Raw genomic sequence first — 22611 nt, 5'->3', positions numbered from 1 at the left:
TGGCTTTCTCTGCTTATGAAAAAAACAGTTTTGGAATGTCAGAAGAGCTCTATCCTGGCCATTTAAGAGTTAAGATAATGCTTACAAGTGTTGGCTTCATTCCAATTGTACACGAAGCCAGCTGGCGTTCCAGTGCCTGGCTGTCCATCAGGGAGCTGTAGAGCCTTTGAAGCATGTTTTCCCATTACTAATTTGGTAGTCTAATTTAGATATGATCTGAACAAATTTCTCAGGGCAGTGTGATGAATGCCATGTGTGCTGCTTCTGAGCCTAGCTCCCCAAGGAGTTACCCTGGGGTCGGTTCCACTCTTCTGTGTGTCTCGGTTTCTCCCTCTGACAGTCTAAAACTGCCGTGAGTGCTTGGAGCACTGGGTGATCAGCCGTAATTATTGTGCATCCCCATGAGCAGAAGTTACTTAATGGTTGTAGTGGGATCCCCTGTGGGACCACTGCTAGTCATGAGGATTGACCCTCAGACATCTGCTGGGTTCCCAGTTGCCTGAGGATGCCTTGTGGCCGCAGGAGCAAGGGTCCCTTTTCTTTTGAGCTGCAGGCTAAGTCTCTCAGTTCACTAGCAAACATATATACAACATATACACCATATACACATATACACCACATATACACAATATTTCCAACTTAAGCCAAAAACTTAAAAAGCCAGCCAAGCCAGTTCACTCTAAAATTCCCCCTAGGTCCTTGCCTAGGAAATGTCAGTACATCCCTGGGACTCCAAGTCCCAAGAAAAATAGCTTGAGTAAAATTTAGGATGTCACTTAAAGCAGTGATGTCCAGACATCAGGAGAACTCACCGAAGCACCTGAGGAATACCTAGAAGCCTGTGGGGCTCAAAGGGCCGGGGCTGGTACCAAGCACCGGTTCGGGGTAGACTCCAGGTTTCTACTGGTGGGTGTCTCTGATATCCTGCCAACTATGCCAAGCAAATGTTTACAGAAATTCAATTAACGATGAAGATAAGAAGCAAAAGAGAATTTTAATTCAAGTCAAACTGGGGATTATAACGCAGGAGACAGACACTGAGAAGCTCTGAGAACTGTTCCTCCTGTTAGTAGAAGGCACAGTCATATACATTTTTGAGACAAAGGATCCTACAACCAAATGACATGCTGACATTTTACATAAAGTTCACCAAAAATACATTGTCCAGGTAAACACATACAAAGCAAGCAGTATGTCACTATGACCCCCTATAGAGTTGTGAAAGAATGATAATCTTTAAGAAGTTGCATTGCTAGCGTCAGGAAAAGAAAAAAAACTTTGCTATGGAGCAGGCATTACTGTCTTTGAGGAGGTCTGGTTGATGTGTGATACAGATGCACATTAGGGAGGGAAGAAGGAGGCCAAAAGGGGTGCAGGAAGGGAGAGAGAGAGAGAGAGTTTTATGTTTAAATTTAATCATCCGATAGTTCACCCATTTTCCCAAAAGGCACAAGATTGTATTTCCCGTTTTGGACCAAGTGGAACCCATCTTTGCCTTTAGATTCCCTAAGGCAACTTAACTCTGCCCGTTTTTCAACAGCGGTTCAAAAAACGTGGAATCACGAGTTTTCCCCCTTTTGAACAGAGCAGGGTGACTTACCAAGAAGCTTCCACAAAGGTCCCTCAACAGAATTGGAGGGCACAACACAAAGGGAGTAGAGCTGGGTTCCCAGATCAGTCACAAATCAGTGAGCACAGTGGGTTCCAGCATCAGTTACTCACCAGCCTCCGGATTCTTAATGGGTCGTCTTTCCATCCTACTTTTAACGACAGTAATTAAAAGAAAACTCAGAGTTTTACTGGATATTGAGGAAGAAACAAACTGTTCGCAAAAATGAAGATTTCAAACTGAAAACTCGTATGAAGCTCTAAGGCTTGACATCTCCGGGAAGCTTATAAAATAAACAAGAGGAAGTTGTTTGACCTTTACAATGATTGGCTATTAAATACAATGGAGGTTTCCAGAGGTCAGGGGATTGGTTAAAGTGATTATCTTATTCCGTTACAGGAAGACAAGGGTTTTTTGTTTTTGTTTTTAAATGATTTTCAAAGGTATTTACAAGAAATAGCTTGAGTTAAATTACCCTTATGTTTTGAAATAAACTCGATTTAGTTTTGTTTACGTGGCTTATTCGGTTTTGTTTGCTGGGGGGGGGGTTTCAAACCTGGTTTCTATTTTATTTCATTTCACCCCACTTCATTCACCTCATCACCAGCAGCTCCCATCTTTCTCGGTGTGAGCACGGCTCAGTTCTCAGTATCCGCAGTTTCTAGGTGGCAGCACCCTCGAAAGCGCCAAAACGGACATTTGACTTTGGCCACAACGCCGCTATCTGCGCTGTGCCTCCCTTGCTGGGCCCCGGCACCCTTAGGCGCTCTGTGTCAGTGTTTGGTCGGTCGCGGTCCCGGCAAGTGCACTAGGCCGGCGTTTTCTCAGAAGTAGTTTCCACTAGAGTGCAGCCGGAGCTTTCTCAGGGTCGCAGCCCCGCGGCCTTCCCCATCCCTCGCAGCGGGTGGCTGGCAGCAACGCAGTTGCTTTGAGCCATTTTCAAATAGCGAGTTCCGCATTAGCTATGCTGCACATTTCACTCATGCTAGTCGGAGTGTGCCCGGGAATGCGCTTTGGAGCGTGGCAAACACCGATTTAGCGAGAGTGACAGCGATCATCTAATCCTAGGACTGCCCCTTTCAACGGTGTTTTGCTGTTTGTTTCTCGTAGGGCTAGTTTCTCTGAACGATTGGCTTGTAAAAATTCTTTTCCGGTGTGTTTTGCTCTGTTGTTTTGTTTTCACATGTATCTTCATTTTAGGATTTCTTATGCATTTGTAGCATTTTAATTTACATGTAGTTTTCTACCGAGTTCCTGAGTGTGTCTGCGCTCAGCGGCAGCTCCCTGGGCCGCCTGCGCCCGGGAGCGGAGGAGCGCCGCTGAGTCTCGGCCGCGCTAGCGCCCAGTTCCGCTCGCCGCGGGTGCTGCGCGGGGCCCGGCTCCCGCCGCCCAGTCCGCGTTTTCTCAGCCGCACTTTCGCCAGCAGCGCCGAGCGGGCGCTTTCACTTTGGCCGCCACACTCAAGGCACCAAAGGGAACTCTTCTCCCTCGCGTGGGCCTGGGTCCTATATGCCGTCGCCTTCTCGGTCCTAGCACCGCTCCGTTCGTGGCCAGCCGGTTCAGCGTCGCGGCACCGTGATTCGCGCCCGTCTGGCGCTCCGTTGGCGTTTTCGTTAGGAGCGAAACGGGCCGCCGTTTTCCTGACACAACGCGAATTTGCACCCAGTGGGTGTCCAGCAGGCTGCAGCACCGTTCCTTCCTCCAACCCCGAAGTTTCTCGGCCGCTGACCGCTAGTTTCTCAGAGTTTCTTGGGGACTTTCCAAGGCGCCAGACGCCTTACCTCGCTGAAGAAAAGGGGAATTCAACTAGAGTATACGCCGCGTGCGGGGCTGACATGGGGCACTGTTGCGGTCCCGCACACACCTGCGAACTCCCCCGGAGAGGAACCAGCACCAAGGAAGAACACGAAGAGCCAGTGTAGATCAAAAGTATATTAGTAATAGGCGTTTATTAAGCACAGAAACACAAACCGATCGATCGGGGCCTCTCCCAAAAGATGGGTGAGACCCCGAGCCTTCACACAGGTGCTGTTTTATACCCCAGGGTAAACAGGATGTTCGTGCTAATCTTAACATCTCGGGTCGGCCACCTGGAACTCAGAACTTTCCTGTTCACAATATGCTTGGCAAGCAAAGCTCAGTTTTCCCAGAGGCTGTCACGCGGTTAGCAATAAAAGCAATTTCAGTACAAACAGTTTCAAACCAAAGCATTCCACCATTGATTCCAGGCATCACAATCTAAACTATAAGTTCTGGGACAATGTGTCTCGCCACATTCCCCCCTTTTCTTGTAAATCAATCAAATCCTGGATTCTGTTTCATCGGTATCTAAATGAGCATATGTCCTTCTTAAAGCTAAGATTTTTATTTCACTAATTTTTTGCTTAACAAACTTAACGAAAGCATTAAGTATACAGGGCCCAACTAAGAGTCCCAGGAATAAAAGGATTACTGGTCCTGCTAAAGCTGAGAGAAGAGTAGTCATCCAGGGAGACCAGGTATACATTCTTTGGTACCAAGGCTCAGAGGCCTGTCGATTCTTTTCTCTTTCTTCGATATTCTTCCGCACAAGAGCAAGGGAGTCTCGCACTACTCCCGACTTATTAGCATAGAAGCAGCATGTTTCTCCTAGAGCTGCACATAACCCACGCTCTTTTAAGTAAATCTAGTCCCCTTCTATTTTGTAATACCATCTCGGCTAAGGAGTCCACCTGATCCTGTAGGGTTGTAATAGATGCAGTAAGATGTCGTAAGTCAGCATCTATCAAAACCTCTAAATTCCTCAAATGTTGGTGGCTAGTGATGAGTCCCGCGGTTCCTATAGCCGCGGATCCGGCAAAACCTAGTCCTACCAACAGGGGAATCAGAATAGGTACCGCACGATGAGATCTTCGGGTCCCTAGCAGGTGGGCTCTTCCTTCAGTCCCTCGGAATAGATAAATCTGGGGTAAAATATGAACTAAAATACAGATGCTGCTAAATTTAGTAGAGCTTACACAAGGGGTGATGTCTTTCATACAAGCAAACCAAGTTCCCCGGGGGGAGCGCAATATATATTCAAAACCCGGCGCACTGGGAATGCTTATAGTATGATTACAAATATCATGGTAGGGTGTTAGGGTCACGTTAAACCCTTCACGAATTACACATGTTCCATTTCCCTTTACATCTCCCAAAGTTACATGGGGGTCTTCCCAAGAGCACCCTCTTGCATCTGTTGTGTTGCGGATGTGCGTTTCATTTTGTCCTATTGAAGCCCGAATTGCTAGCCCCACATAATAGGGGGGCTGTGGTTTGTAACAAAGCCAGCAGTCCTCAGCCAGTAAAGGATAAGTTTTGTTTATGAGGACATGTACTTCTTCTACTTGTTTAAGGAGGGTGTCCTGAGGTGATTCCTGCAGAAGGGTACTTTGGGTAGGAGGAGGCAGTTTAGCCTCCTCGTTGGGGGAACTCAGGGCTGTGACTGGATTGAAAACGGGTGCCTGAGGTCGGTATTGATTTCTGTTTGGTCCTATGGGATTTAGTGTTCGAGGCTTTTGTACTCGTTGGAGTGTGAATAAAGCCCCAGGGTCTGGACCATATATATATAATCTTATTCCCCAAGTTTGCCCCGTTGTCCATACCTCAGAGCTTGCTTCCTTAATACACAACTCCAAAGGGTTACATTCCCTTGGGTTTTTGCAGGTGGTACTTTGAACCCGCCATAAGGTGATCAACGGGTCCTTATTAGTTACCCAGGGGGCCAAAGTTTCACAGCCCCATGCTCCACAATAGTATTCTTCCTCCAGGGCACATTCTGGGCTTCCCTCCCTGGGGCAAGCGTACCATTGGGTATTTCTAAGGGCTTTGGTTACCTCAGCACTGTCACAGCCATGGGGTTGACTCCCAAATCTTCCGTAGCCTTTGTGGCCATAACCTCTAAGACTGTTCCCGGCAATATCACAAAGATTGAACCTCAAACAGGGCCGAGTTGAAGAGGTTTCATTTTTAGTTATAGTGAGGCCCGTAATTCCATCTCTCAATTCCCAGACATAAGGGTACCCTTCTGCTAACAATATGATTCCTCCTCTATTTGGTCCTCCCCCCAAAATTTTCAATAGTTTCCATATTAACAAGACTTGCGAATAATGCGCAGCTTCAATGGATCCTGCGGATGAGCCTGGGCTTTCCATGTTGAAGGTTCTCCTTCTGGCTCTCCCGCTGTGTGGTCCTTCTTTATCCTGCTGTAATGGATCCAAGTCCGCACGCCGTCAACCTTGACTGCGGTCGGGGTGGTCAGCACAATGAGGTGAGGTCCTGTTCACTTGGTCTCCAATGTCTGGGGGTTATGTTTTTTTCACCCAGACCAAGCCTCCAGGCTGTAAGGCATGGGGTACAGCAGGGGGTGATGTAAAAGCGTCTTTTAACAAAGGTTTAATAAAGTCTTGAAACCGTTGCAAAGCTAGAAGAGAAGTGATTAAATTTTCCCTCTCTGCCAGCAGATGGAGCTCTTCCCTAATCCTAGGCAGAAGAGGAGGAGGAACACCAAACATAATTTCAAAAGGGGAGAATCCCTTCATATAAGGGGTGCATCGGACCCTCAAGAGGGCCAGTGGGAGGACATCTACCCAATTTTGGCCAGTCTCTGTAATTAATTTTGTCAATGTCTCCTTCAAAGTCCTATTCATTCTTTCTATCTGTCCTGAGCTCTGGGGCCTATAAGCGCAGTGTAATTTCCATCTTATCCCCAGGGCCTTACTAACTCGCTGTGTGACCTGCGCTGTAAACGCTGGTCCATTATCTGTCCCTACCTGAAGCGGCAGTCCAAACCTTGGTAAAATTTCCTGCAACAATTTCCTTACTACTATTGAGGCTGTCTCTTGTTTTACCGGCCAGGCTTCCACCCATCCAGAAAAAGTGTCTATGGCAGTAAGTAAATATTTATATCCATATTTTCCCGGCTTAATTTCTGTAAAGTCCATCTCCCAAAATCGGGCAACCTCATTTCCCCGGTACCTCTTCAAATCCTGGTGTGAGATGTTGGCTCCTTGGTTCACTTGAGCACAAGTCACGCATCATCTTGTAATCTGTTGTATCTTCTCCTTTAGTCCTGCTATTCGAAAATGTTGTTTTATTAATTCATATAATTTGGTGGAACCCCGGTGGGTCCCTTCATGTAGACGATGAATCAATGTTTTTCCCAAAGTTTCCGGTATGAATACTCGCTGCTATTCATCTTGGATCCAATTCTTCCCTTCTGCCTCCGTTAATCCCCCCCCCCTTTTTTGTAATCCAGTCCAAATCTTTGGGGGAATATTTAGGAAACCGAGGCAGCGATGGATCTGGAAGTAAATTGGTAAGCTTGGGCTTTTGAGTTAAGACCTTAGTAGGAGTTCCCATGGCTGCCTGTCGGGCTGCCTGGTCAGCGAGTCTATTTCCTTTGGCTATTGGGGTTTCATCTCTTTGATGTCCGGGACAATGTACTATAGCAAGTCTTTTTGGTTCCCATATTGCTGCCAAAAGATTCAGTATTTCTTGTTTATTTTTAATGGTCTTACCTTCTGCAGTCAGGAGGCCCCTCTCCTGGTATATCTGTCCATGTACGTGGGTTGTGGCAAAAGCATATCGGCTGTCTGTGTATATGTTAGCGGTTTTGTCTTTTGCCAGTTGTAAGACTTTTGTAAGTGCAATCAGTTCCGCCCGTTGGGCTGAAGTTCCGATGGGAAGGGACTGTTGCCAAAGAATTTCTGAAATTGTGGTGACGGCTGCTCCAGCTTTGCGCGTCCCTGCATCTATTAAGCTGCTACCGGCAGTGAAAAGAGTCAATTGAGGATTTTGGAGTGGAATGTCAGTCAAATCAGATCGCAGGGTAGTGTAGGTCTGGAGGGCTGATAAGCATTCGTGGGGCTGGAAATCTTTTTCTTCTGATGATTGAACCGTGGTCGGCAAGAGAGTTGCTGGATTCAATGTTGATGTAATTTCCAGAGTTATCCTGGGTTGGTCCAGGAGTAATGCCTGATATTGTACTATTCGAGCATTAGAGAGCCAGCGCTCAGGTGGGATACGCAGCAAAGTTTCAACTGCGTGAGGAGTAAAGACGTTTAAGTTCTGTCCCATAGTCAGTTTATTAGTATCTCGCACCAGCAAGGCAGTGGCGGCTATCTGCCTTACACAGGGTGGCCAGCCGGAGGCCACAGGATCCAGCTGTTTAGAGAGATATGCTATGGGTCTGCGCCAGGGGCCTAGTCTTTGGGTTAGCACCCCTCTAGCTACTCCCGACCGCTCGTCGATGAAAAGTTCAAATGGTTTATTTGGATTTAGGAGTGCTAGGGCTGGGGGTGAGGTCAAAGCCTCCTTGATGTTCCTAAAGGCAGCGGCCCGCTTTTCTGTCCAATCTCCATAGTGGTTCCTTTTAATGCTTCATATAAGGGCTTGGCCAATTCGGCAAAGCGTAGTATCCATAGACGGCAGCATCCGGCTGTGCCCAGGAATTCCCCGAGTTCTCTCCTGGTCTTAGGCTCAGGGAGTGCCAATATGGCCTGTGTCCGTGATTTCCCCAGCCATCTCTGTCCGTCCTTCAAAATATACCCCAAATAAGTCACCCGATTTCGGCAAATCTGAGCTTTTCTCGTAGAGATTTTATAACCAAGTTCCTGTAGCAATTTTATTAGTCCTTTTGTCCCCTTTCAACATTTCTTAAATGTCTCCCCTGCTAAGAGTAAATCATCCACGTATTGCAAAAGAGTCACCTCAGGGAATTGGTTGTGGAAAGGCTGTAAGTCACATCGTAAAGCCGTACTAAAAAGGGTAGGGCAGTTTTTAAATCCTTGGGGTAGTCGAGTCCAAGTCAATTGGGTTGGTTGTCCCTTTTCATTTGTCCATTCAAATGCAAATAGCGGTTAGCTCACAGGAATGGAAAAGAAGGCATCTTTCAAATCAAGCACAGAGTACACTTTGCGTTGTGGAAGAAGTAGGCTTAAAAGCGTATATGGATTTGGAACCGTAGGGTGTATGTCAGCCACCCTGTCATTTACTGCCCGCAAATCTTGAACAGGTCTATAGTCATTACTATCAGGTTTCTTCACAGGGAGAAGGGGGGTATTCCATGGGGGAATGGCAGGGGTCTAGGATTCCTTCCTTCAAGAGCCGTTCGATGTGAGGGGTAATTCCCCTCCTGGCTCGGTCATTCATAGGATACTGCTGTAACTGAATGGGGCAGGCTCCCACCTTCAGTTCGATGACCACAGGCACTCTATGTGCCGTTCCCCCAAAGGGATGGTTTTCAGCCCATACTGTGGGGAATTCCTGTTTTAATTCAGCAATAAGGGGGCAGTCCGGCCCCAATAGCAGTCCTTCTTCTTGCAAAGGGACCGTAATTAAAATTGTGGGTATCCTGTCTGGTCCGAAAGCAAATTTGAAGCCGCCTTTGTCAAACTTGATACTGGCTTTTAACAGCTGCAATAAGTCTCGTCCCAAGAGGCCTTCATATGGGCAGTCAGGCATGACCAGGAAGGAGTGGGTGACTGTTTGTCTGCCTAAGTCCACCTTGCGGTTAGTAGTCCAGGAGCATTGCTGGGTTCCAGTAGCCCCCTGTACAAGGGTGGTACCGGGCAATTTTGGTCCAGAGTCAGTTTGTAAAACCGAAAAGGTGGCTCCTGTGTCTATGAGGAAGGTCTTGGATTTTCCCCCCACTTTAAGGTTTATCAAGGGCTCGGGGTTGGGGGGTGGTTAGAGCCCTGACCCCTTCAGTCTGAATCTATTTCCAAAATCTTAGGGGCAGCTGGTGACTGTTCTTTCTTGGTCACCAAGTCTGGGCATTTATTTTTCCAGTGGCCTTCTTTCTTGCAATAAGCACATTGATCTTTCTTTAAAGGCACACGAGGGCCGGGGGTCCTTTTCTCTCTTTTGGGTTGGAAGCCTGACCATTTCCTATCGTTAGGCCTATCATTTAGGACTGCCGCCATTACCTTAGATACCTGCCTCAATTGTCTTATTTCGGTGTTATCTCGATTGTTATAAAATTTTAAAGCTATTTCCACCAATTCTGACAAATTTTTCCCTTCAAATCCATCTAGTTTTTGTAATTTCTTCCTAATATCTGGGGCGGATTGGGCCACGAAGGCCAAGTTAACAGCCCGTCTATTCTCAGGGGCCTCGGGATTGATAGGAGTCCATAATCGGTAGGTTTCCATGAGCCTCTCTAAAAAGGCTGATGGGGACTCCATTTGTCCCTGAGTAACTTCAGTGACCTTAGACATGTTAGTTGGCCTCCGTGCCGCCGCCCAAAGTCCTGTCAACAGAGCCTGGCGAAAACGGGCAAGGGCCTGTCCCCCCCCCGCTCTGTATTGGGGTGCCAGTCTGGCCTGATTGTCGGGAGGACAGTCTCAATGAGGTTTAGATTCTCAGTTGGTCGCCCATCTGGTCCCAAAACCTGTTTTCGGGCTTCCCTCCGAATCTTTTCCCTCTCCTCGGTAGTAAATAAAACTTGTAACAGCTGTTGACAATCATCCCAAGTGGGTTGTAACAAAAACTGTCTCCAGGAGAGAAATCAAGGCCTGTGGTTTCTCTGAAAAGGGAGGATTTTGCAATTTACAATTATAAAGATCAGTAGTAGAAAATGGCCTGTATGTAAGAAAGGGTCGAGCTTCCCCCGGTCGGGAAGGCCGCTGACGCAAGGGGAGGATGGTTTGGGCTGATTCCTTGATTTGTCTCCTAGAGCGAGTATGATGTCTCTTTGTTTGGTTCCGCGGAGTGGACTCTGTGGAACTAGAATCTGCATTTGGGGAAACATAAGGAGGGGGAGGTGCGGAAACTTCAGGAGGAAAGGTTTCCTCTTCTTCGGCCTCCATGAGTGGGGCTGAAAGTCCTTTTGGATCGTTTGAATCATCCTTTTTATCTCTAGTAAGTTTTGCAGAACAAATCTTATTTTTGTTTTTGGTGCAGTTTTGGGGGGGGGGAGCCAGGGTTTTAGCCATGTTGGTGGCTCCTCTACCAAAACTCGCCAACTTTCGATATATGGAATCTGATCATCATGAACCTTAAACACAATTGCCTCAGTGGCTACAAGAGTAGGAAGGGAAAAACGTACCTTCGGATGGCCATCCCACACCAAATGTAGGCCATTCGAGTTCACAGAAAGTACGTAATTTTCCCGGACTTACTTGACTTCCATAGCCCTTGGCGACCTGCCGAAAGTCTCCGAAGTGACTTAGGACGAGTCCCAAGGGTGCTGGGGTCTTACTCTTACCTTGACCCATGCTTACTGTTGGATGAAAAGTTAGAACAGAGAACCACAAAATCCAAACAAAGATAAAAGCGAACACAGTAGTAGCGGAAAGCAAATAGGAAGACCAGTGACCTGACAAAAGAAGGTCCCAGTTCAAGGTCGGGAAGTTAGAATAACGAACCCGACGTTGAAACCCCAGCGGGGGATCACGGCGTCCCGTGATCTCCCCTGACTCCGGACTTATAGCCGCGTCCGGCAAGTCCCTATGAGTCTTAGAAATGTTGCCGGCAGCCCAAGTCTGATAACTCACCCGTTGGAGATGCAGGCGTGGTCGTCGAAGGGAGGGACCCTGTTTCAGATCTTTAATCTCCGCTTCGGAGCTTCCAAAGACAGGGAGGGACCCTGTTTCAGATCTTTAACATCCACTGTCCGATCCCGGACGAGCCCCCAAATGTTGCGGTCCCGCACACACCTGCGAACTCCCCCGGAGAGGAACCAGCACCAAGGAAGAACACCAAGAGCCAGTGTAGATCAAAAGTATATTAGTAATAGGCGTTTATTAAGCACAGAAACACAAACCGATCGATCGGGGCCTCTCCCAAAAGATGGGTGAGACCCCGAGCCTTCACACAGGTGCTGTTTTATACCCCAGGGTAAACAGGATGTTCGTGCTAATCTTAACATCTCGGGTCGGCCACCTGGAACTCAGAACTTTCCTGTTCACAATATGCTTGGCAAGCAAAGCTCAATTTTCCCAGAGGCTGTCACGCGGTTAGCAATAAAAGCAGTTTCAGTACAAACAGTTTTAAATCAAAGCATTCCACCATTGATTCCAGGCATCACAATCTAAACTATAAGTTCTGGGACAATGTGTCTCGCCACAGCACTGAGTTAGAACCATGTCCAGCACAGTATAAACGCTCGGTTAAGGTTAACTACAGTTCTACTTATAATTGTTCTCCTACTGCGATTTCTCAGGGGCAGCAAAGTTCAAGAGGATTGAACTCGGCGGTGTCTGAAAATTTGTACTATCTTCCCTGGGAGCTATCCCGTATAATCTTCTCACCTCGCTTTACTAGTTTACGGCACCGCAACCCAACCGCACCCTCCCCCTCGTTTCCCTGCCAGGATTCCATGTGCCGCCGCTGTAGATGTGGGTGCTGTGACTCAGCTGTTACAGAAACCCTGGCCTGTTAACTGGGAATTGCAAACATATTATTTTTATAATCTGTTGGACCACGGGGTGATAGTTTACTTTTTCAGACTCAAAGAATTTTTCCAGTAAGGGCTAGCTTGTGGAACATACAGCTTTAACAGGAGGGCTGCTGATGTGTGTTGTAGACACTGATAGGCCTTTATTAGAATACTTTGGGTTTCTACCTGTGCTTTGTATACATGAGGAACGGAATCAGAAAGCACGGGAAATAAATGACATTCTTGAATTTAATAAAATTTTCATTTAATCCTCAACATTTCCAGTTAGTATTTCAAAATACTTAATTTGGGGAGAATAAATGAACTATCCCTTGAATCGTGGTGAGAGTGATTTATCTGTATTAACTTGTTTGCCATTATTACTGGTAGTATTTGCAGTACAATTCTACAGTTATTTTGAGCAATTCTAAAATCCAAAATTTTCTGCAGACATACCCCTTTGAGTTTAATCTAAGAGGTTAAAGTGTACTCTATATCCAGTTAACATGAATATTAATAGGAATGGGTGATTACTGGGTAATGTCCTGACCCCACAGGCAGGGTTACTGTCTTGCAGGGCAAGCACATATCATCACTTCATGATTTACACATTCTGAATTCCAACCAAAATAATTTCTGAGATGATTTTGTGGACCTGTAATTTTTCTAGTTATATAGAAATGAAAAACAGAAATGGAATCATGATATACATACCATTATGTAACTAGCTCTTTTTTACTTAATATCTTGTATCTACATAATAACATTGCATTTTTCAAGTGTATATATTCCATTTTGGATTCAATTTTTAAAATTTCTAATATCTTATTGTTACAGATTTCCCAACATCCATGTTTTGGATTTGATCATCCTCAACTTGTGGGAATTTTGTTTGTGTGTGTACTACAGTGACCAAAAGTTAACATTATGTGTCAAGAATATGTTCGTTGTGAATTTAATTCATATCTTTATATTCCCCTTTAAATTACTGTACCAAATGTACTTTCACTGCATTACAGAAAATGTATATTGCCCTACAATGTCATGATCATTGGTGTAATAAAGTATGTTTTGAATTTATATGTTTGTTTAATATTTTGTTTTTAAATTTTGGTGAGTTTGAACATCATTTTACTCTATTTTAAAAGAAGTTCATGCTATTTTATTGCATTATGCTTTCAACAGATATTTTATAGCTATTTTTTTGGATTAGGTTTAAATAGACTTCATTTTACCCTATTCCCAAAAAACTGTAGGTGAAAGTGAGAAGAATGGCCAATTTAGTTATAAATAAAATGAACGAAATTTTTAACTACAGTCAACTTCTAATTGATATAAATGTTGGGACAAAATCCACTAGTTACATTATGCAATTACTGTTTTATGAACCCTCCTCTCAAATATTCTTACATTCTCATCCACCACTATGTCTTTGCTTATGTATCTGGGTTTTATTCAAAGCCCTTGTACTTGCTAGCTATGTGATCTTGAGTTTCAAATGAAAAATGCAATATTAATACGTGACATCTATGGAGTAAATATTTAAATCCTAATACTTTATGTCATAGAAGATGATTGGAATAAGTGAGGATACCTTTGTTCCTCTGGATAGAACCATGTAATTTAATTCTTTTGGAAGAATACTATAATTATGGACTTGATGACATATTTATGATCGTTTAGAAAATAAAAATGAAGTAACTATGGTTCAGGCCTCCAAAATGGAGCCAAGTGGGCATTGTGGATATGGTTTCAGGCACCTTTCTGCATCACTGAGAACCTGAACTTTCTGAACTGTGTCAAATTCAAGGACACCACCAGTCCTTTTCAAAACAATACCTGCTAGCAGCTGCTAGCCCAACCTTGTAGTTTCAAAGTTCCTCCCCTTCACAACTATGTAAAGATTTCCAACACCAACCAAACCCTGCTTAGCAAGCATTCTTACTTCTTGCCAAGGCCAATCCTAATTATCGAAAAATAATTCATGTAACCTTGCTCTGTTTTTAAGCTTCCCCCATTTTCTAGTTCATCAGAACACAATTCAAGTGCTTTCCTGAATCTATGCATCCCCTACTGCAGTCCTAACAAACCCCAAATACAAGTTTTTTTTAACATCTTTATTGGAGTATAATTGCTTTACAATGTTGTGTTAGTTTCTGCTTTATAACAAAGTGAATCAGCTATACGTATACATATATCCCCTGTGTTCTTGGAATTTTTGGTTAACAGACTTGTGCACTTGCACAAGCTCAAGCATATAAAAGTCTAGCACAAAGGGCTCACTGCTAGAGGTTGAATTGTAGGTGATGGCAGCCTTGATCTATTCCAGAAAAGAATCTCCTGTAACAGTCAAATGGATGATCAAATATTGCAATGACTCCAGGATTACACTGAGCAAAGTGCACTTCTACAGTATCCAGCATTACTATTCAGCTTCATAATTGAAAGAGCCTATGATGGTGATTATGTATGCTCTAACACACTATCTAAATATTAAAGACACTCTAAAATATTTACTAGAATCCCAATTATATATCAAAACAACGAATAGATTCAGCAGAAAGAAATTTACCTAAGTGCTTATCCTTAAATGTTTAAGAAGATTCCAGCACCTTGATTCTTACAGAAGTTAAGTCAAATGCACCCAGCATGGTTCATCATTATGTCTTACATGATTTAAGGCTTTGGCTAGTTCTGTAGATGGTTTCTTCATCTGGTCCTTCAGTGGTTACCGGCTGCAATAGTCATGGTTTCCAGCAAAACAGAATCAATATAAAGGAGATTTGCAATGGAGCTTGTGCAAGTGCACAATCCTTAAATATGGTTTTCTTCCAAAAGAAACAAAGGCCAAAGTAGAAAATGAAAGTATTTTAGAATAAAGGCATATCAGTGTCCACAACACACATCAGCAGCCCTCCTGTTAAAGCTTTCTTTCTGTTGGCAGTCTTAGAGTCTCCTGTTGTCTCATCATTGGGTCTTTCCCCCCTTTCAAAGAAGCTCTCCAGCAACGTTTGTTTTTTACTCATCTTGTCTAGGGCTAGCTTGTGGGCTTACCAAAACTGTGACTGAGAAAAGTGTGCAGTGTGGGAAAGAGGCATGGATGGAAGTGGCAAATAAAATAATGGGTGGGCTGTGCGCAGACTAAAATAAGTGTCGGATTCTGACTTAAAGCCTGCCACCAGATGCAGCTGTACAACTGAAGTACATCAACTCACTTGCCACTATAAAGCCTGCCACCAGATGCACCTTAATTGTCACTTGCCACTCACTGATAGGGTTTTGATGAGTCTGCAAGCAATTGATTTATTTATTATCTCTCTGCTAATGATGATTTGTATTTGCAGCCGCTCCCCAGCACTAGCATCACTGCCTCAGCTCCACCTCAGATCATCAGGCATTAGATTCTCATAAGGGGTGTACAGCCTAGATCCCTTGCATGTGCAGTTCACAGTAGGGTTTCCGCTTCTATGAGAATCTAATGCCTCCGCTGATTTGACAGGAGGAGGAGCTCAGGCAGTAACGCAAGTGATGGGGAGCGGCTATAAATACAGATGAAGCTTCGCTTGCTCGCCTGCTGCTCACCTCCTGCTGTGCGGCCTAGTTCCTAATAGGCCACAGACCGGTTATCCGTGGCCCAGGGGTTGGAGACCCTTGTCCTAGAGTAATGAAAATAAAGGCAATAATAAACTAATGGGATCTAATTAAACTTAAAAGCTTTTGCACAGCAAAGGAAACCATAAACAAAACGAAAAGACAACTCACAGAATGGGAGAAAATATTTGCAAATGAAGCAACCGACAGGGGATTAATCTCCAAAACATACAAATAGCTCATGCAGTTCAATAAGAAAAAAACAAATAACCCAATCAAAAAATGGGCAGAAGATCTAAATAGACATTTCTCCAAAGAAGACATACAGATGGTCTGTTTTGTTATGTTTGTTCCTTTGCTTTTTTAGATTCCACATATAAGTGAAATCATACAATATTTGTCTTTCTCTGTCTCACTTATTTCACTTAGCACAATATCCTCTAGGTCCATTCATGTTGCCCCAAAGGGCAAGATTTCATTTTTTGTTTCTGAGTAATATTCCATTGCATAGTTATACCAAATCTTCTTTATCCATTCAACTATTGATAGGCACTCAGGTTGCTTCCATATCTTGGCTGTTGTGAATAATGCTGCAGTGAACATAGGAGTGCATATATCTTTTCTATTCAGTGTTTTTGTTTTCTTCAAATAAACCAAGAAAAAAAGTAAAGATTTAAATATTTAAAAAATAAAATAACACTATAAAATAAAAAATAAATTTAAATGAAATAAAATAGTAAAAATTAAAATTCCTAAAGTTGCATATAAAATATTAAAATTTTAAAAATTTTAAATAAAATATGATAAATTAAAATAAAATAGACCATGCTTGAAAATCCCCCAAGCGAAAGTATTTAAGCCCCCTAAGCAAAACTAAATCTATCCTACTTCAGGAACATAAGCGAGACTTAATTTAGCGCATTTCTTGTAAATGCCTCTGAAATCCATAAAACAAATGTCATCCTACAAAAATGGTACAAGGTAATCCCTTTTAATCAAACCCTGCAGTCTGGACACCCCCACCGTAGCTACCAACCTTTGCTAGGGTTAAGAAAAGTCCTCATTTTCACTTTAAAGCCATCGTGTAACATCATGCCTTTGAGCTTCCTACTAGACTTGGGGCAAATGTGTTGGCATTCTTAGTAGCATTAGAAAAAGCACCATTTAAGCTCTGTTTACAATAGCCAGGACATGGAAGCAACCTAAGTGTCCATCGACAGATGAATGGATAAAGAAGATGTGGCACATATATACAATGGAATATTACTCCGCCATAAAAAGAAATGAAACTGAGTTATTTGCAGTGATGTGGATGGACCTAGAGGCTGTCATACCGAGTGAAGTAAGTCAGAAAGAGATACGCAGACGTATCTCTACTACTTGGCAAAGCAATGCTGCAGTCAGCTTGTGGGGATCGCTGCTGATGTTACCCAATAATCACCTGTCAGTTACCTGTTCCTGCTCTCAGCATGCATCATCTAGACACCAAGAGTCCACTTATGGAGGTGCTTTACATTTCTGGTCTCAAGAGTGTTCCCATTCTGGTTTCTAATGTAAATTTATTTACCTCTTGCTTCTGTTGATGAAAATTCAATTAATAATCAAGCTAAGAAGAAAAAAGAGAATTTTATTTGAGTCAAACTGAGGATTACAACCCAGGAGACAGACTGTCAAAAGTTCTGAGGACTGTTCCACCTGCCAGGAACTAGATGTGCAGTTTTATACATTTTTGAGACAAATAGTTATGTCTCATATTGAGAGGTTAACATTATACATAAAGTTCATCAGGGATGTTTTGGTCAGTTGTGCATGTATACAGTGAGTTGTTAGGTCAATGTGTGTTTTGAGTACCACAAAAACAAAAAACAAAAACAAAAAAATTACAGTGCTGGTGTCAGAAAAAGGGACCATTTTTCTCAAAGGTTGATTGCATCCTCCTGCCTTGAGGAGGTCTGGTTAATGTATTATGCAGAGGCACATTGCAAACTGGGAAAACCCCATCCCAAATGGGGACATGTTATGTGGGTTTCAATTCTGACCTAGTTTGTCCTGCCATAGAGAAATTTATTTTTTTCCTCATCAGTTCTCTAGATTAGATACTGCAGTGCAGTGTGGAGGCTTATTTTTCTGGATTTGTCACTAGATGGGGACTCTTTTGAAGTCACATTATTTTCTCCATATCTTACAGGAAATGTACATCATTTTTATCTTCCTTTACTGGAAAAAACAAATGGAATAGATTATGTGGGCACTCATTAGCTATATAAATTTGGATATGTCTCTCTAGGTGGGAAGAATGGATAAAGAAATGGAGCTTATTTTATTCAAAAATCCATCTACATTTATTTCACATCAATTTCAATGATCATTTGGGAAATCTACAAAATATCCTTTCTGCCTTTCCTTCTTTTTTTATGGAGGTAAAATTGGTATATAAGTTTCAGGTGTACAACATTATCATTCAACATCTATGTTCATTACAAAGTGATCATCCCCAAAAGTTTAGTTACTATCCATCACCATACACCTGACCCTCTTCATCCATTTCAACCACCCTCAGCTCCCATCCCCTCTGGTAACCACCAATCTGTTCTCTGTGTCTATGAGTTCATTTCCATATCTCAACTGTTGTAAATAACACTGCTGAGAACATTGAGGTGCATCTATCCTTTCAAATTAGTGTTCAAATTAGTGTTTCAAATTAGTGTTCTTGTATTCTTCAGATGAATACCCAGAAGTGGAATAGCTGAACTGTAGTTCTATTCTTAACTTCTTGAGGAATCTCCATACTGTTTTCCAAAGTGGCTGCACCAATTTACATTCCCAGCAACTGTGTATGAGGGTACAATTTTCTTCACATCTTCACCAACACCTGTTATTTCTTGTCTTTTTGAGAATAGCCATTCTGATAGGTACGAAGTGATATCTCATTGTGGTTTTGCTTTGCATTTCCCTAATAGTTAGTGATGTTGATCATCTTTCATGTGTCTATTGGGTCCTCTGCATATTTGAAAAATCAGGTTGTTTGGGGGTTTTGTTGTTGTCAAGTTGTATGCGTTCTTTATATATTTTGAATATTAACCCCTTGATGGATATGTGATTTGCAAATATCTTCTCTCATTCAGTAGGTTGCCTTCTCATGTTTTTTAAAAATTATTTATTTATTTGGCTGCATCGGGTCTTAATTGTGGCACATGGGCTCTTCATTGTGGTGTGCGGCCTTCTCTCTAGTTGTGGCAGGCGGGCTCCAGAGCACGCGGGCTCAGTAGTTGCAGGGCAGGGGGCTTAGTTGCACTGCAGCGTGTGGGATCTTAGTTCCCTGACCAGGGATCAAACTCGAGTCCCCTGCATTGGAAGCCAGATTCTTTTTTTTTTTCCGGGCCTCTCACTGTTGTGGCCTCTCCCGTTGCGTAGCACAGGCTCCGGATGCGCAGGCTCAGCGGCCATGGCTCACGGGCCCAGCCGCTCCGCGGCATGTGGGATCTTCCCGGACTGGGGCACGAACCCGTGTCCCCTGCATCGGCAGGCGGACTTTCAACCACTGCACCACCAGGGAAGCCCAAAGGCAGATTCTTAACCACTGGACAACCAGGAAAATCCCAGTTGCCTTCTCATTTTGATGATAGTTTCTATGGCAGTGCAGAAGTTTTTAGTTTGATGTAGTCCCACTAGTTTATTTTTGCTTTTGTTTTCCCTGCCTACCTTCCCCTCTTGAAATCATTCCATTTCTAGACTTGAAAAAATAGCTACCTGGTAGATACCTTGCTGTTTCACATTCCCAATATTGAATTACATGAATTAGCAATCATGCAAGAAATATTGCCATCACAGACATTTGTGAAAATTCCTTTTGCTTGCTTAATAAATTCTACAAAAATTCCAACATCCTTCTTTATCCCATGGGTTCCTGCTTTGGCTGTTGTGGAAGGACAAGGAGCCCAGGCAGGGGTGGCTGGTGCCATTCAGGTTCAAGACAGTTAAAAATAAAAGAAAAGGAAAGGGAAAAAAAGAAAAGAAAAATAAAATGAAAAAAAAAAGGAACACATAAACCCCATTACTAGAAATATTTACAGGTAAAGGCAGCAGCCATCTATGCCAGAAAAGAATTTTCTCTAACAATGAAATAGATGATCATATACTGCAATAACTCCAGCTTTCCACCAGCAAAGGGCACTTCTATAGCATTCAGCATTGCTTGTCATTTTCATAACCAAAAACAACCTAAATTTATAATTTTACATATTGCAAATACACTATTTAATATTAAAGATATTCTAATATATTTAATAAAATACTAGGGTCTAGATGTATGCTATAATTTAAAATGCAAGAAGTTATAAAGTGATAATAAGAGCTTGCCTGGTAGAGTGTACCTGTCCACATAGTCTAGGACAGTCCCAGTAATCAGTCATTCCTATGAATACTTGTGTTACTTTGGAGAGAGAACACTATGGCCTCACATCAATCTATGCCATAGTTTGCTGTCAAATGAGTTTTGCACAGAAATTTACACACAAAAGGGTAGATTCCATAAAATTTTGGATTTTAGAATCGCTAAAGGAACTGTAGAACTGTACTCCAAATACTGCTAGTGACTCCTGACAAGTGGGCTTATAGACAATTGTGTCTTTCCATGAATTCAAGGGCTATTTCATTTATTTGCTTAAGAGATTAAGTATTTGAAATGACTACTGAAGAAGGGAGGATGAAACTTAAAAGTGATTTCTTTATTTCCAGTTCTCACTGATTTCATTTCTCATATACACTCTTTAAGAAATAAAAGACAAAGTAGGAAATTAAAGTACATTAATAAAGACATAGCAGTGTCTACAACACACACCCATGTCATCGCATCCTCTTGTTATGAGCTGTATGTTTCCCATGCTCAGGCCTCAATGGAAAAGTTCCGTTTGAGTCTAAAAAAGTAAAGTATCACCCTGTGGTCTAACAGATGGGTGAAAAGGATAATTTTTGCATTCCCTGGGGACCGGCCAGGGTTACATACTGGTTGAGCCACAGCATCCAGGCTGCACAGGTGGCCCATGGAATCCTGGCAGGGAAAGGAGAGAAAGGGTGAGGTTGGGTGGGATGCCAGAAACCAGAGCGATGAGGTGAAGGGTTTCCAGGAAACTGCTCCCGAGGCAGGGAGTCCCCACATTCAGACTCCTGTGAGATTAATCCCAGTGAAGGATTTTGCCCCCAGAGAAATCACAGCAGTTGAGAAATTCTCAGTATAATTGTATTAACATTTATTAAGCACTTACACTTTGCCTGCCATTGCTCTCTCAGGCCCCGTTTCAAACCCCGGACTGGGTGGACACTCTAGTTCAACTCCGAATGGTAATGAGAAGTCAGGCGCCTTGGGAAGTCGCCAGGTTGGAGTTGGGAAGTGACGCGAGCCTAACCGCTCGAGAATCTGGCCGCAGAAACGCCCCGCCGCAAAAGACAATCCCTAGTTTTCTCCTGTCCGGGGCCCCAGCGCTCTGGCTGCAGGTCAGCTCTGAGGTGGTGGCTGGAAGTCGGCTTTGGGGCGAGCAGGAAGAAGGGACACGCCCAGGAGAGTGCCTGAGGGAGACGGAAGCTCTGCGCTACCCGAGGCCAATGCTTCTAGATACGTTTGGAGCGGCGACAGGCGCTGGGGGCCGTGGAGCAACGTGAAGGTGACTGGACGGCCCCACAGATGGACTGGAAGGGCCAGGGTCAGGGCGAGGGCTCAGGAGCGTTCGTCGGGCAAAGTGGAGTTCTCAGGGCTGCTGGCCGCTCTTTGCTGGATGTCTCGGAGCCCAGCACGTGTGACTCAGTTTGGCAACGCCTATGCTGGACCCCTGGCCGCCCGGTGTGCCCAAGAGACCCCACTGGCCTCCCCCCGCCCAGCAAATCAGGGGACTGAGGGTCCCTGGTGAGAAGTGGCACCGGCCACCCCGCCCCTGCGTCGGGTCCTTCCCCAAAAGCCAAAGTAAGAGAGAGAAAGGCGTTGGAATTTGGTATAATTTATTAAGTAAGCGAAAGAAAACTTCACAAATGTCTCTGAAGACGAATTCTTCCATGATTGCTGAACGGAGAGGTGTTATTGTAATAACATCTGTCGCAAGGGATCATCCAATGAAGGGTCTCAGCGGAGATGAGGGCTCCTGGGTCCAAAGGCAGCGGGAGAGGCAGCCTAGGGTCTTCCCGGCCACTGCGTGTAGGTCCGCGGGCACCAGCCTTGGGACGTCCGGTGGTGTCTCTCCAGGCCAGGAGGAGGGCGATGCTCCGGAAGGGTCCCCGCGGTCAGAGGTCGCGGGTTCCAGATGTTGGGTTCCCGATGCCGCAAGACCCGCCCAGGGAAGCTTTGCGGGTGGGCGGCGGCCCCACCTCCTGAGGACGACTGTGGCTCCTGGCGGGTCGTGGGCGTCTTGTCCGGGGCGGGCGGCCCAACGCCCAGCCTGCAGGTGCTCTGCGCTCGGGGTCGGTGTTTCGGGCAGTGTGGGTGCAGACGCCCGCAGGCGGTAGAAAGTTGTTTCCCATTGAAGTCCTCGTCGTCCCCAGAGAGCTGGCCCAGCGTAGGATAGAAAGGGAGCTGCCATTCCTCAGGGTCCGCTAAGCTCAAGATTTGCAGCATCTCTGGTTCCTGGGACTCCTCTGCGGAATCCCAGGCCTCGCGCATGCAGCGGGGGAAGTTCGGCTCCATCGCTTCAGCCCCTGAGAGGAGGAGAAGTTTTCAGGGATCCCTTCCCTGCGAATTTATACCTTCCCGTCCAACTTTTTAGCTGTCCAACCAGAGGATATTAGGATGGGTGGTGTTTTTCTCAGGTTTCAAATTGCTTCAGAAGGCGGGCCCTGAGGAGATTAAGGGAAAATCCAATCATCTTTGATAAAGTTATTTAAGTTGATTTTGTAGATTCAGAGAATTAAAGTTTTTGTGTTGTTTGTTTTTAAAGGAACAACAGATACAGGGCTCTGTCAAGACAAGCTATTTTAGAAGGTTACTCCTTTATGAAAAGTATCTTGTGTGGCTGACACTTTTAGGTAA

General features: G+C 44.3%; 1 protein-coding gene across 1 annotated transcript; it reads right to left on the bottom strand.

The window, feature by feature from the left end:
- Positions 1–21759: 21759 nt before the first annotated feature.
- Positions 21760–22269, bottom strand: LOC115866449 (annexin-2 receptor-like). The gene has a single exon (XM_030881951.1). It carries the CDS (start codon positions 22267–22269, stop codon positions 21760–21762), a length of 510 nt encoding a protein of 169 aa, XP_030737811.1.
- Between the last annotated feature and the right edge of the window lie 342 nt (positions 22270–22611).

This window comes from Globicephala melas, chromosome 3 (genome assembly GCF_963455315.2).
Source record: "Globicephala melas chromosome 3, mGloMel1.2, whole genome shotgun sequence".
NCBI classification, from domain to species: domain Eukaryota; kingdom Metazoa; phylum Chordata; class Mammalia; order Artiodactyla; family Delphinidae; genus Globicephala; species Globicephala melas.
Note: the sequence above shows the minus strand (reverse complement) of the source record. Positions and strands in the feature narration are given on the sequence as shown.

What these genes read in the sequence shown, in the direction of transcription:
- LOC115866449 (XM_030881951.1), bottom strand. Translation starts at nt 22,269, where the DNA reads ATGGAGCCGAACTTCCCCCGCTGCATGCGCGAGGCCTGGGATTCCGCA.